General features: G+C 42.7%; 1 protein-coding gene across 1 annotated transcript in view; it reads left to right on the top strand.

The window, feature by feature from the left end:
• Nucleotides 1-355: 355 nt before the first annotated feature.
• Nucleotides 356-13,357, top strand: part of LOC103516226 (zinc finger RNA-binding protein) — a gene marked incomplete at its 5' end in the record, with an annotated part of 28,882 nt that continues 15,880 nt past the window's right edge. The window contains 11 exon segments of the mRNA XM_026828687.1: nucleotides 356-584; nucleotides 1,565-1,759; nucleotides 2,737-2,840; nucleotides 3,270-3,473; nucleotides 5,364-5,556; nucleotides 5,617-5,712; nucleotides 8,009-8,163; nucleotides 8,688-8,945; nucleotides 9,860-10,018; nucleotides 10,533-10,675; nucleotides 11,192-11,375. Coding sequence (XP_026684488.1) covers nucleotides 356-584; nucleotides 1,565-1,759; nucleotides 2,737-2,840; nucleotides 3,270-3,473; nucleotides 5,364-5,556; nucleotides 5,617-5,712; nucleotides 8,009-8,163; nucleotides 8,688-8,945; nucleotides 9,860-10,018; nucleotides 10,533-10,675; nucleotides 11,192-11,375 — 1,920 coding nt within the window.

The following is a 13,357-nucleotide window of genomic DNA, read 5'->3' on the forward strand; positions in this document are numbered from 1 at the left end:
AGCAACCTCCTAAGCCTCAACAAATTCACTATTGTGAAGTTTGTAAGATCAGTTGTGCTGGACCTTTGGTAAGTTCAACTATAATCAATTACTTACTTTACTTTCCGTGTCTAGAAAAACCAATGTCAACGTCAAATATTGTGCCAGTGTGTTGCAGTCTTGATTGCGGTTTCATTGGCTGCTATTAGATCTTGTTGTGTACAGGGTGTCTCAAGATCAGGAGATGGAGTCACTGACTATTAAGAATCTCATAGGAGGGTGATTTATGATGGACCTGAGACAGAGGAGGATAGCAATTAGTTCGGCTGAAAAAATAGAGTTAATAGAATTCAACATATTGGCTGTTTCCGTTTAGTTTGCATCAGCGGGCTCCACAGGAGCACAGAGTCAGATCAAGAAGGCTGTACCTCAGTCGTACACAACCCCCCAGTCTGCTCTCTCCTACAATGCGGCAAGCTCCTATGTAACTCAATCCCCAGGAGTGACCAGCTCGTACAATACGTACAGTGCACAGAATAAGGTAGCCACGGCTGCCGGTGGGCTTGCCAACTCTGGACAGAAAACCACTCTCGGCACTGGACTGAGTAAGTTGGACTTGAAATTTCTCACTTTAGATTTTCCTCCCTCAAGCACACACGCATGCAAACTATCTGAGAACACTCAAAGAACAGCTGGCTTTCTCCTATCCTCTTTTCCTTCTATCTTTGATTTCGGGATGATAGGACCTTAGCAGTTGTGGTTCCCTCTATCAAACCTCTTGGTTGGAAGAGCTCACTACATGAGAACAGGCATTCAACTTTCATCATCATTGTCTAAAGGCTGGGCCTTGTTGGTGTAGCCACTCTTCTCTGTCCATCACCACGTTTTTCAACTCGCCATAATTATGATCTGCATCCCATGCTCTCCATGATGTCCTGGAAGTATTCTTTCCTTGGTCTGCCCCTCGGTCTCCTGCCAACTTCTCTTTCAAAGATATTGTAGATGAAACTATTGTGTCAGATGATGTGACCAATCAGCTTTATTCTTCGGGATTCAATGGTGTTCATCAACTGTCGACTTTCTTTTATTTCTCTCAGGAGTCTCTCGTTGCTCTTCTTCTCACAGAGTAAAAATATTGAATTGGCCTTGTAAGTGCTAGGTTGCGGACAAATTTTACCCTAAGTAGATAAGGTTTGTTCTTGAAACAGCTGGCTTTCTCCTACCCTTTCACAGTTCTCTCTTTGCTTTCAGGACGATAGGACCTTAGCATTTACAGTTCCCTCTATCAACCCAAAAACTAAAAACAGTAATAATAATAGGGCTTATTTATACTGCTCGCATAGGACTGAAAAGTCCCTTTACTCCAGCAGTAGGCTACTACTATTATTGTGGTCAAATTCACAAATTATATTGAGGATAAAATTCCATACCTCGGCTGGAGCACACTTTTAAAATCTCACTTGGTCACCTTTTATTTTCCAGGCAAGCTCAGCCCAAAAACCAGCACCTGCTGTGTCCGCAGTGTATGTCTTGACCACTACACCACCGAGGTAGGTAATAATAAATCTTGGTTTTGTTTCTACAGGGTCCAACGTGGGTGGCAGTACCCCGTCGAGCAGTTACTCGTCAAGCTACGACCAGGCCCTGTACAATGCTGCCCTATACAACGTGAACCAGGGCTCCGGGGCTCAGACTGCAGGTGCTTCGGGTGTGACGGGGGCTGGGGGACAGAACAGCAAACCCCAGTGGAAGAACTACAACAAGAATACCTCGGGCACTGGTAAGTACAAGGGAGCTTTGAAATACCTAACGTATAATCTGCTCAACTTCATTCACACAAAAAGCCCACTCTGAGACTGAGGTTTAGCGGCAACTGCCCAAGAGATGGGTTAAGCTTATATGAATCTAGAGCTCCCATGGCGTAGTGGTCACTGTGATCGCCTTGCACGCGGGAGACCCGGGTTCGATTCCCGGCGGAGTCAACAAATTTGTATCATGCAAATGATTGATTCCGTGACTGGCTGTTGCGGGGCCCACTCAGCCTCGTGAGGAAAATGAGTAGTATGACGTAGAAATGTGCATAGCAACTGGTGCCAGCATGGTAGGTAAACATTGGATTTTAGGATTATTGAAATATTGGGAAAATCCTACAATGCTGCAGTGAGCACCAAAGTTGTGACATAATAACACAATAAAGAAACTGCATTTACATTTATATGAATCTATAAGGTCCAAGAGAGCTTTGAATTAATGATATATCTGGATGGATGACCATTTAGGGCATGTGTTTAGGTATCGAATCAAAATCAAATCATGAATTCTTTGTGGTAAAGCAGAGCTTTTTCACAACTTTTGTGGATATCACAGCATTTCTGCATGCCTCCAGCTTTTTCACAACTTTTGTGGATATCACAGCATTTCTGCATGCCTCCTTTGTCATCAATTTCCCTATTTCAATAATCTTTTTACACTAGTAATGTCGCCACTGGTCGCTACTCGATTAAAGTAGCTCCTCAATGGTCCTCACAAGGCTGAGTGCCCCAAACTCCAAACACAGTGTGGAAAAAACTTCGACCCCGCCGGGAATCGAACCTGGGACTTATGGCTTGCAAGCTGTGATACCTACTCGGCCAGTAGACGTTGTTTTCCATTTGGAGGCATGTGTTTATTTAAAGGCTAATAAATATGGTTAAAATGATATTGTATGCTTGTCATTTTTTGTGGATTTATTAACTTCTCTCTTTTTGTGTTTCGCAGGAACGGCCAACACATTCAATAAGTTCCAGAGACCCAAGCAACCTCCTAAGCCTCAACAAATTCACTATTGTGAAGTTTGTAAGATCAGTTGTGCTGGACCTTTGGTAAGTTCAAATATAATCAATTACTTACTTTACTTTCCGTGTCCGGAAAAACCAATGTCAACGTCAAATATTGTGCCAGTGTGTTACAGTCTTGATTGCGGTTTCATTGGCTGCTATTAGATCTTGTTGTGTACAGGGTGTCTCAAGATCAGGACAGACCAGTAAGTGGGCCATATCTTGTAGAGCCCCGCATGAGCATGCGTGTCTTCCTCTGATATGTTCCACTTCTTCAGGTTAGATTTGTCAAAAAAGTGATTCGCCAATGGTCTGTACCCATGTTTTTGTTTGTTAAGATAAGATTTGATTTAAGTATTCGTAATAACTTGAGAATTATCTACAATGTTTTTATATATTAGATAACAACATAAGATATCATTTTTTATTTGTAATGAATTAGGATTTTTTACAATGTTTGTCATTGTGTTGCAGACTTACAAGGAGCATCTGGAGGGGTCGCGTCACAAGAAGAAGGAGCAGGCGCAGAAGGCAGCGTCCGGTGAGGGGGCCAAGGAGGGGGCAAGGGGCTCTGCACACCCACCCCGCGGCACTGTGTTCAAGTGTGACCTGTGCAGTGTAACGTGCACCGGCACTGATGCCTACTCTGCCCATCTGCGCGGTGTCAAACATCAGAAGGTAAATAGCCTATTTTTAGTCCGTCCTTCCTTTATTATTACAATAGTAATAAAAAGGTATAAGGACGGACTATTGTATTCGCTTCGGTGTCGTCTGTCGGTCTGTCTGTCCCCATAGAAGGACTTATCCAAACCTGGTCGACCTATATATCAAATTAAAGGTCTTTTTATCAGGAACACGAGAATGGTGGTGCAAAATTTGTCCAGAAAACCATAAAGCCAAAAAACTGGTTTTTGCGGGATTTTTTTCACATTTTCTCACACAAATGAGCTCTGAACTCGAAATTTGTCGCGACGACCTATGAACTCAAAGCGAGAAAGTTTTAGATAACACTTCAGTCGATCATTTAAAACCGGTTTTAGCGTCACCTATGTTAAGCTAAGGACTGTCTTCGCCTCGAAGAATCACCACATCGCCGACGTTGATATTCCGGGACCCAGAGGTCCATTTACCTCTTTGGATTAAGGTATTGAGGTAATCGGCCTTCCAACGTTTCCAGAATGACTGGTTGGCTTGAGTTAGGAGGAGCCATCGTTTGGTCGGTGAGATGTAGGTGCTGGAAATATCCATTTCGGCTCGAGCTAATAAGGGAGCTCCAGTCAGGAAATGTCCTGGAGTCAGGACATCAACTCCATCGTTAGGGTGGACTGACAATGAACAGATCGGTCGACTGTTACATATTGCCTCACAAGAGATCAAGATTGTTAGAAACTCTTCGTAGTTGAAAGAGTGATTCAAGAATAATAATAAACTGAATATTAAACAAATTAGGTAGGTACATAGGTACTGATTTTCTCTTATCTCTACGGGCTAAAAAATTCCCGGAGGGACGGACCCTGCTTGTTCTTTCCTAATGTCACGAAATGAGAAACGACATTTTGAGCTGATTCGAATTTTTCTTTTCCTTTTCCACCTGTTACATTATCTTCTCCACCCTTAACATTTATTCCCCTCCTCTCCTTTCATAAATTTTATAATGCGGCTTTTTTACATGGTTTTACTTAACTTGAGATCTCTGTTTGTTTGTAATTTTGTTTGGGTCAAATCTTGTAATTTTTTCTTCATTACAATTTAACAAAGGTTTTTCATTTGTAAAATTAAATAGACCTGTATTCTGTACCAAACACTTAAGAACTTGTTTAAGACCTTTTCAGTCTCATTCTGGCGGTCTAAACAGGGTATATTCTATTTTGATAAAATTTTGAGTTCTATCCCATAACCAGGACTGAAACTATGGCGATGCATTCGTAGATTCGTAGATTCCTAGTAGCTTAACCCATCCTTTAGGGCTGTTCGCCCCTACACCTAAGCCTCGGAGTGGGCTTTTTGTGTTTGGAGTTAAGCTGCTATCCCCGGGCCTTGATGGAACCTCAAAGCACGCTCACTGGTATATTTCAACCTCCTCAGTTTCTCTAAAATTCACCTGCAGCAGCTCTAGAAAGTCCGCACAATCAGGTTTATTCCAGAGGGGAAAAGGTCAGCAGATGCGCGCGCGGCGAGATCGTTTACACGCGCGCGGGAAAGGTCGTGTTTGCACGGTTTAGGATCGGAAAGGGAACCGAGAGTGTGGTCGCCCTAACAGCTAACCCTTGGGACTCTTTAATTAGGTATAATTCTCAAATAAATTCTCATGCCTTGAATCCTGTGCCCTATTCTTTACCAAGCAAGTACCTTTACCTCCTCTTACCAGGAGTTGGAGACGAGTGGATTGGAACGTGTCACATGCCTTCAGGCACACTCCATTTGTCTTCCACTTAGGATCATTTTTTTTTTTTTTTTTTTTAAAATTTGCATAAAAAGCGATGCATACTCTGCCCATCTGTGTCTTAAATGTCAAATTTGCCATGTTAAACATCAAAAGTTAACATTTCCTCCCCCCTCTGTCCCCAGGTGGTCAAACTCCACCAAAAGCTGGGCAAGCCTATCCCCGAACCTGACCCCAAAGCTACGGCCATCCTACGTGCTAAGGCTGAAGCCGCGGAGGCAGCTAAGGCCGCAGCTGGTACTGCAGGCAGTGGTGACAAGGTGGTGTCTGCCGCACCTAAGATTAACTTTGTTGCTTCTGGATCTCTCAATACTACAAGTAAGTAGAAGATGGTGACAAATTACTAAGCTACGGCTATTCTTTGTGCCAAGGCTGAAGCCACAGCAGCAGCTGGTACTGCAGGTAGTGGTGACAAGGTGGTGTCTGCCGCACCCAAGATTAACTTTGTCGCTTCTGGATCTCTCAATACTACAAGTAAGTAGAAGATGGTGACAAATGACTTTTTTCCCATTAAAAAACATCCCCTTTTTCACCCCCATGAATGCCTCCCCTAGTCTGGCTGGGGGACGTTAAACAAGGGGGATACCAGCCTGAAATTTCCCTTGCTAAAGAAATAGCAAAGGTTGAGTGCGAAGGGCATCCACTCGTAAAATTTGTAGCCAAAACCAAATGTCAGCCCAAAGCAAACACCCTAGTTGGGGCTGATTGAGAGGCTGACGAAAAACGCTGACCCCGTCTGTACACGGGAAGAGGCGAGGAAAAAGAGGAAGAATGAAGAATTCCTTCCCAAAAAACATCCCATTTAAAAAAAAAAGTCCAATCAACGATTCTCGAAAAGTAGGTCTAGAATGACGGCCACGAACTACCCTCAGTACCTTTCACTTCAAACCAACATCATTGTAAAGCTCTCCGATGCCTATATTGGTAACTTGTGTCCAATAAAAAAATATCAGAACCCAGTCTGATGAGCCAAATACTGTACCTATTTTTATTTATTCTTATTTTTTAATCAAGCAAGGTTCTAAAATTTGCTATAGGTAATATGTTATTTAACCCATAAAATGATTAGGTAAACCCTTGTTTAGACTTCTGGGGTAAAGGGACTTTTTAGTCTCATTCGAGCAGGATAAACAAGGTATATTCTACCTAGTCAAAGTCTTCTGGCCAGCCTAGTTAGCTTAGTTGGTAGTGCGTCTGCCTTGTAAGCGCTAGGCGGCGGGTTCGATTCCCGCCCGGGGCGGATTTTATCCTGATGGGATAATGTTCGTTCTCGGAACGGCTGGCTTTCTCCTATCCTGTCTTCCTTCTCTCTCCGATTTCGGGACGATAAGACCCTAGAGTTACAGTTCCCTCTGTCAAACCTCTTAAAAAAAAAAAAAAAAAAAAAAAATAGAGAAGTGGTCAATGTAATCAAATTAAAATGTTCCTTCTGATATTATGTTGTTTCATAGGTACCACCTCCCTCCCAAATAAATGAGGAGGTTCAACAGACCTAAAGCACCGTTCAAACCGGTGGAAAATTGGTATAATACGTCGGTGAAACCGTCATAATAAATTGGTATATTGGTAATACCGGTATAATTTATTGGCTTGAGATGTAAAGGCAGTGTTTTCCGCCCGCCAGTACACTCGACCGTAAAACACCAGCCTTACTCACTTTACACCGCTTTTTCACTAGATCTTAGCCTTTTGCGTACAGAATCAATTTCACCAGAATCGCTCTTACGGTAGGATTCATGTCCCACATGAAACTCAAGCGTTGTTGTTACAGTCAGACGTAAACAAAACATTTTTTTCAAATACGGTAGGATTCATGTGAGACATGAAACCTCCGAAAAGCGATTTGTGGTAGGCTTCATGTCACACATGAAATTGTTCCCTCGCTTTTAATTTATTTTCTTTTTTTTCCTAGTTGAGATAGAAACATCTGGTTTTTTTTGTCTTCTTCGGAAATCTTCGGACTATAATTCCGAATGCTTTGGAATCATAATAAACAAACACCGGCTTTTCAGTCTGCATTTGAAAGGAGCAAAAGATACACAAGTTCCTAGGCACGTCCTACCGTAACGCCTCCTATCTGTAAAAATCAAGCCGACCGTAGCGAGTAAATCTGTAGCTTCATGCTGGACATGAATCCTACCGTATCGCCAGATTCAAGTTATATTTCTCCTACCATAATGGCGGAACCATGATTTCATGTGACACATGAATCTGTCCGCAAAAGGTTAAAATGTACAAACCTCTGTTGATGTTGTACAGAGAAATAGGAGATGCAGTAGTCACAGAAGATTTAAAGCCAGCAATTTAGCTACGTTTGACACACAATAATGGTTATGAAGTCATTTGATACATCTTTTCCCCAACAGGACATTGGAGGTTAAGCAACATGACCTGACGACAGGTACTCCTGATCAGGTCTATCTGATAGTGTGTGTGCTCATCAGGTGTAACCTGCTCAGTGCTCAGGAGTACCTGTCAGATCTACCTGATAGTGAGTGGCTGGCCTTGAGCTTACCACTTTTCATTTGTTAGTTCAACACACTGGCACAATGTTTGACGTTGACATTTGGTTTTTCCGGACACGGAATGTTGAAAGTTGAAATTTGTTTCGCTCTCCAATTAGATGTTCTTACAGCTTTTTTTTATCTTTCCATGAGAATTTTGCTATTGTTGTTATTCAGAAGTTACGCACGTCTGGGAGAGAGGGTCAAACTAAAATAGTATGCCTACTTAATAAAATAATCAAACCCCAATTCTCATTGGTCGACAGGTAAACTGCAAACGTTCCACTGTAAGCTGTGCGACTGTAAGTTCAATGACCCCAACGCTAAGGACATGCACATGAAGGGCAAACGCCATCGGTTGGCCTACAAGAAGAAAGTAGATCCCACACTGGTGGTGGAAATCAAGCCCAACTATTTCCAGGTAAGCCATTTAAGCGCAGGTCTGAGATTATTAACGATATCTAAAGGTGTATCCACACATAATCCACGTCCTCGACAATTGATGTCCACTGAAACCGTACAGTGCCTTGACAGCATAGAATCACCTCGTCGATCGAAAATGTTCAGACACAGCTTAATATTGACTTCGGTTAATAATTGGATGGGTGACTGTCCGATTTTTAACAAATTGTCACAGTCGCGTCCTTGGACCATACTGGGAAAACATACACTATTTCATCGCTCTATGACAGACCGTTCTTGAGATGGTTTGTACATAATGTTCTACAATACGACATACCTACAGACCATGGGCTGAGAACCACTTTTTTCGACTCAGGGGACCCCAAAACGGACCTTTCAACCCGCTTCCCGATTTTGAAAATTTGGACCTATTGCAATACATTCTCATTACAATAAACAATCAATATACCCAAGTGTCCTAGCTTCCCTCTACTTATTGCAATAGAAAGTAAAAATCTAATCGTTGATTTTTCTTTTTCTCAGAAGAAGCAGAAGGAGCAGCGTGAACGCATGCGTCTGGAGTATGCGCGTCGACGCGAGGAAGAACGCGTTAACTTCTGGACGGACAAGCTGCTGGAACATGAGGAGAGACGCTACTGGGAGGAAATACGACGCTATGAAGAGGAGATGGAGTACTATGATTGGAACGTGAGACGTATGGGGGCCCCACACCATGCCGGGGGCCCCATGGGGCCGCCCATGCCCCTGCCCCCCCGCCCTGGCCCCCCTGGACCTCGCGGTGTAAGTTATCTCGATCATGGGTTGGGAGGTCCTGGTTTGACTCCTAGAATCGACAAAAAAAAAAAATCTAAAATTCAATAAAATCGTTAATTAATTGAGGAGCTGGGTGCAAAAAGGGCAATAAATGAAAATCACCAAACTGAGAATAGATATTTAACTTTAAAGTTTTCAATTTTTCATCTAAATCCTTGAAAAGTATGTTTACAAAAAACGCTGTAACTCATCGAAAAAAAAAAAGTTATCACTGCAGTTCAAACGCTGGAAGATAGAGCGCACCACGTTCTATTCAAAAAACTATTTACACAAAAAGGGCAAAACATCCATATTTCCCCTTTTGCACCCAGCTCCTCAATTTGTGTTAAAGCAGAGTCTTTTCACAACTTGAGGATATCACAGCATTACTAAGTGCCTCTTTACCTACTATTAACTTTCATTCTTGATCAATCTTTTTACACTGGTAATGCCACCGTTTGCTATTCAATTGTCCTCACGAGGCTGAGTGTACACCGAACTCCAAGCATAGAGCACAGAAAAGTTGGGCCCCGCCGGGAATCGAACCCGGGACCGTCGTGCAAGCCTAGCGTGATACCCACTCGGGCACAGAGGTTGCCTCAAACTTAATTATCTATCTTCGTTGCATTTCCTGCCTCGGTGGTGTAGTGGTCAAGGCGCTCGCCTGGTAAACAAGAGGGCGTGGGTTCAATCCCAGCCGAGGTATGGAATTTTATCCTCAATATAATTTGAAAATTTGACCACAATAATAGTCTAAGCCTACTGCTGGAGTAAAGGGACTTATCAGTCCTATGCGAGCAGTATAAATAAGCACTATTATTATTATATAGGTATACTGCTGGAGTAAAGGGACTTTTCAGTCCTACCAGTATAAATAAGCACTATTATTATTATTACTACAGATGCTGCCCCCACCCCCCGTCCCCCCCGCACTACTCCGTGGTGGACCGCCCCGTATGGAAACCTATGATGATCGTCACGTGATCGCCAAACACGAAGCTATCCTGCCCCGAAACGAACAACTGGCAACGCTCAGCCACTGTGTGGATAGTGTGGAAAAGGTACGTGATGTGTTGTTTATTCTCTTTACCTATCACAAGTTATTATTTCCTGGACACGAAATAATAACCTATCACGTCACGTCACGTGATAGCCAAACACGAAGGTACGTATTTGCCCCGTTCTTGGAACGGCTGGCTTCGAAGTCGGAGAGAGCAAACACGAAGGTACGTATTTGCCCCGTTCTTGGAACGGCTGGCTTCGAAGTCGGAGAGAGAAGAGACAAGGTTCGTTCCCGGAACGACTGGCTTTCTCCTATCCTGTCTTTCTTCCCTCTACGATTTCGGGACGATAAGATTTTAGCAATTACAGTTCACTCAATTAAACGTCTTAAAAAAAGTGTCAGCCATTGTAATCTCCTCTTTGTAAAAAAATAAAAAAAAAATAATAATAAAAAATCAATAATGAAATACAGCTTATCTTGTCTATTTTCCCCATTTCATCTATTCCTTGATTATTAACCTTCTCATTGTGTTGATTGATTACTAACTCTCCCCTTGTATTGATTGATTACAGGCACTGAAGAACGTGAGTGACTTGCTAGTGGAGGAGGTAATCAAGGCAGAGGAGGTGAAAACAGAGAAGAAGGAGGCTGATGTAGCTACCAGTGGAGATGCAGCCACTCCTGCCGCTACTGAGGATAAGAAGAAAGATAACTTGTGAGTATCCCTTCTTAGAAATAGCTTCTTTGCACCAAACAAGGTCTTATGTATTTGGTGCAGAATAAATTAAAAAAAATGTATATAAAGAACGGTCCCGGGTTCGATTTTTCTTTCCTTCTTTGGATTGAAATGTGTCATTGCCGTTTTTATTTCGTACCACTGCCACATTGATTAGACTCAGGTTGTCTGTGTCGTAGCATGCCCATCCCGTAGTATGTCCCTCAGATGGGCGATAAGAGACACAATACTTCCCATTTAGGTGCTGGGTCAACACGAGAACACCAGAAAGTAACCCATTGAAATAATTATTTGCTATCGCAGAAACGAGTGCAATTTTTTGTCGATAGTGGGATTCGAACCCGGGACCTTCTGCATGGCAAGCAAGCGCGTTACCAGTAAACCAACCGTGCCCCGGTCGGGTCGTAGGGCATTCGTTTCAACGTTCCCACTTTCAATTAATATTACTTTGCGTTTCAATAATAATAGCGTTTCGTGACTAATTTCTCCCTGCAGGAAATCACTCAAGGAGAAGGAAGAGAAGCGTGTGCTCAAGGGCGTAAACCGTGTTAGTGCTCTGGCCAAGAATATTCTGCTCCAGGGTGAAATGAGCGCAGAACTCATTGTACTATGCGCTGAGAAACCTACACTCACTCTACTCAGACAAGTCATACAGTACTTGCCTGAACAACTCAAACTGGTAAGTGAATTCTTTGTCGTAAAGCAGAGAGAAGCTCTCTTTATCTCGGGATCGTAGAAGAAAAAGAAAAATTCCGTTGGTCCTCATTTTTCCTGCTCTATGACTTTGAAACATCACCCAAGTAAGCGCAACTGATCTTCTTCTACGTTGTACGTGGATCCATTGTATTCAAATTGGAATGTTGTGTTTGTTTGACAGGCAAAGGAGACAGTACGACAGCTACACCATCGGAGAAAAGCTCTGAAGATGTTGATATGATAGTGGACGATAACATACTGCCGGTGGGACAGGAGTTTGTGGAAGAGATCAAGACAGACGATGGTAAGACCTAAGAACCAGAGCAGTGGTTCCCAACCTTTTTTTTTTAGACAAATACCCCTTTTTAAGCTCAAATTTACCCATTACCCCAGGTTGAGAACCAATGATCTAGAGCTTCTTAAATAGTTAAGGTTGGAAAAAAAAATGTTTATCCCTAACTACGGACATCTTTTTACTCCGAAAGAGAGAAGGAGGTCAAGATGGGAGAAAAAAAACTTTCACTTGCTAGCCGTTTCGAGAACGAACCTTATCTGTTTAAGATAAACTTCGCTCCGGGCGGCAATCGAATCCGCGGTCTCCTGATCAGGCACGGTTGGTCCAGTGGTAACGCGCTTGCTTGCCATGCAGAAGGTCCCGGGTTCGAATCCCACCATCGACAAAAATTTGTACTCCTACGTTTTACGTGGATCCAGTGTATTCAAATTGGAATGTTCGTGTTTGTTTGACAGGCAAAGGAGACAGTACGACAGCTACACCATCGGAGAAAAGCTTGAAGATGTTGATATGATAGTAGACGATAACATACTGCCGGTGGGACAGGAGTTTGTGGAAGAAATTAAAACAGACGATGGTAAGACCTAAGAACCAGAGCTTCTTAAATAGTTAAGGTTGAAAAAAAAAAATGTTTAACCCTAACTACGGACATCTTTTTACTCCGAAAGAGAGAAGGAGGTCAAGATGGGAGAAAAAAAATTTTCACTTGCTAGCCGTTTTGAGAACGAACCTTATCTGTTTAAGATAAACTTCGCTCCGGGCGGCAATCGAACCCGCGGTCTAGCGCTTACAAGACACACTTCGCTTGAAATGTGCGCTAGTGGTAAAGCAGAGAGCTTCTCCACAACTTTTGTGGGTATCACAGCATGACTACGTGCCTCCTTTATTTAATAATTCTCATTTACTCGGGTCATCATTTTATACTGGTACCTAATGTCGCCACTGGTCGCTACTCGATTGAAGTAGCTACTCAATTGTCCTCACGAGTCTGAGTGAACCCCGAACTCCAATCATAGAACCGAAAAAAACTTCGACCCCGCCGGGAATCGAACCCGGGACCTCCGGAGTGCAAACCTAGTGTGATATTCATTCGGCCACGGAGGCTACTTTTTTTTATCATTTAAATAATTAGGTTTTAGGTACAACTGACTAAGTTCCTTGCTCTGAACCAGAACCAAAATGAGCATTATTATGAAGGAAATAAGGAAGGATGGAATTTTTAATTGTGTTAAGCATACTGAAAAGCTTGTCACAAATATCTTTCCCCGATTATTACACCTAGATAAATTTTATGACTTGACTCGGACTCGAACCACCAACCTCCAGATCCAAAGTCCAACGCGTTAACAACTGCACCACTGAGGTTGGTAACTCTCTGTTATTGTAAACAAAAAGACAAACTCTGATTCTCTATTTTCCCGTCAGGTGGCGCCCACTGAGGTAGGTAACTCTCTGTTATTATAAACAAAAAGACAAACCCTGATTCTCTATTTTCCCGTCAGGTGGCGCCCACTGAGACATTAACTCTCTGTTATTATAAACAAAAAGACAAACCCTGATTCTCTATTTTCCCGTCAGGTGGCGCCCACTGAGACATTAAACTCTCTGTTATTATAAACAAAAAGACAAACCCTGATTCTCTATTTTCCCGTCAGGTGGCGCCCACTGAG

The sequence above is a fragment of the Diaphorina citri genome, unplaced genomic scaffold, assembly GCF_000475195.1.
Source record: "Diaphorina citri unplaced genomic scaffold, Diaci psyllid genome assembly version 1.1 scaffold1514, whole genome shotgun sequence".
In the NCBI taxonomy this organism is placed as follows: Eukaryota; Metazoa; Arthropoda; class Insecta; order Hemiptera; family Psyllidae; genus Diaphorina; species Diaphorina citri.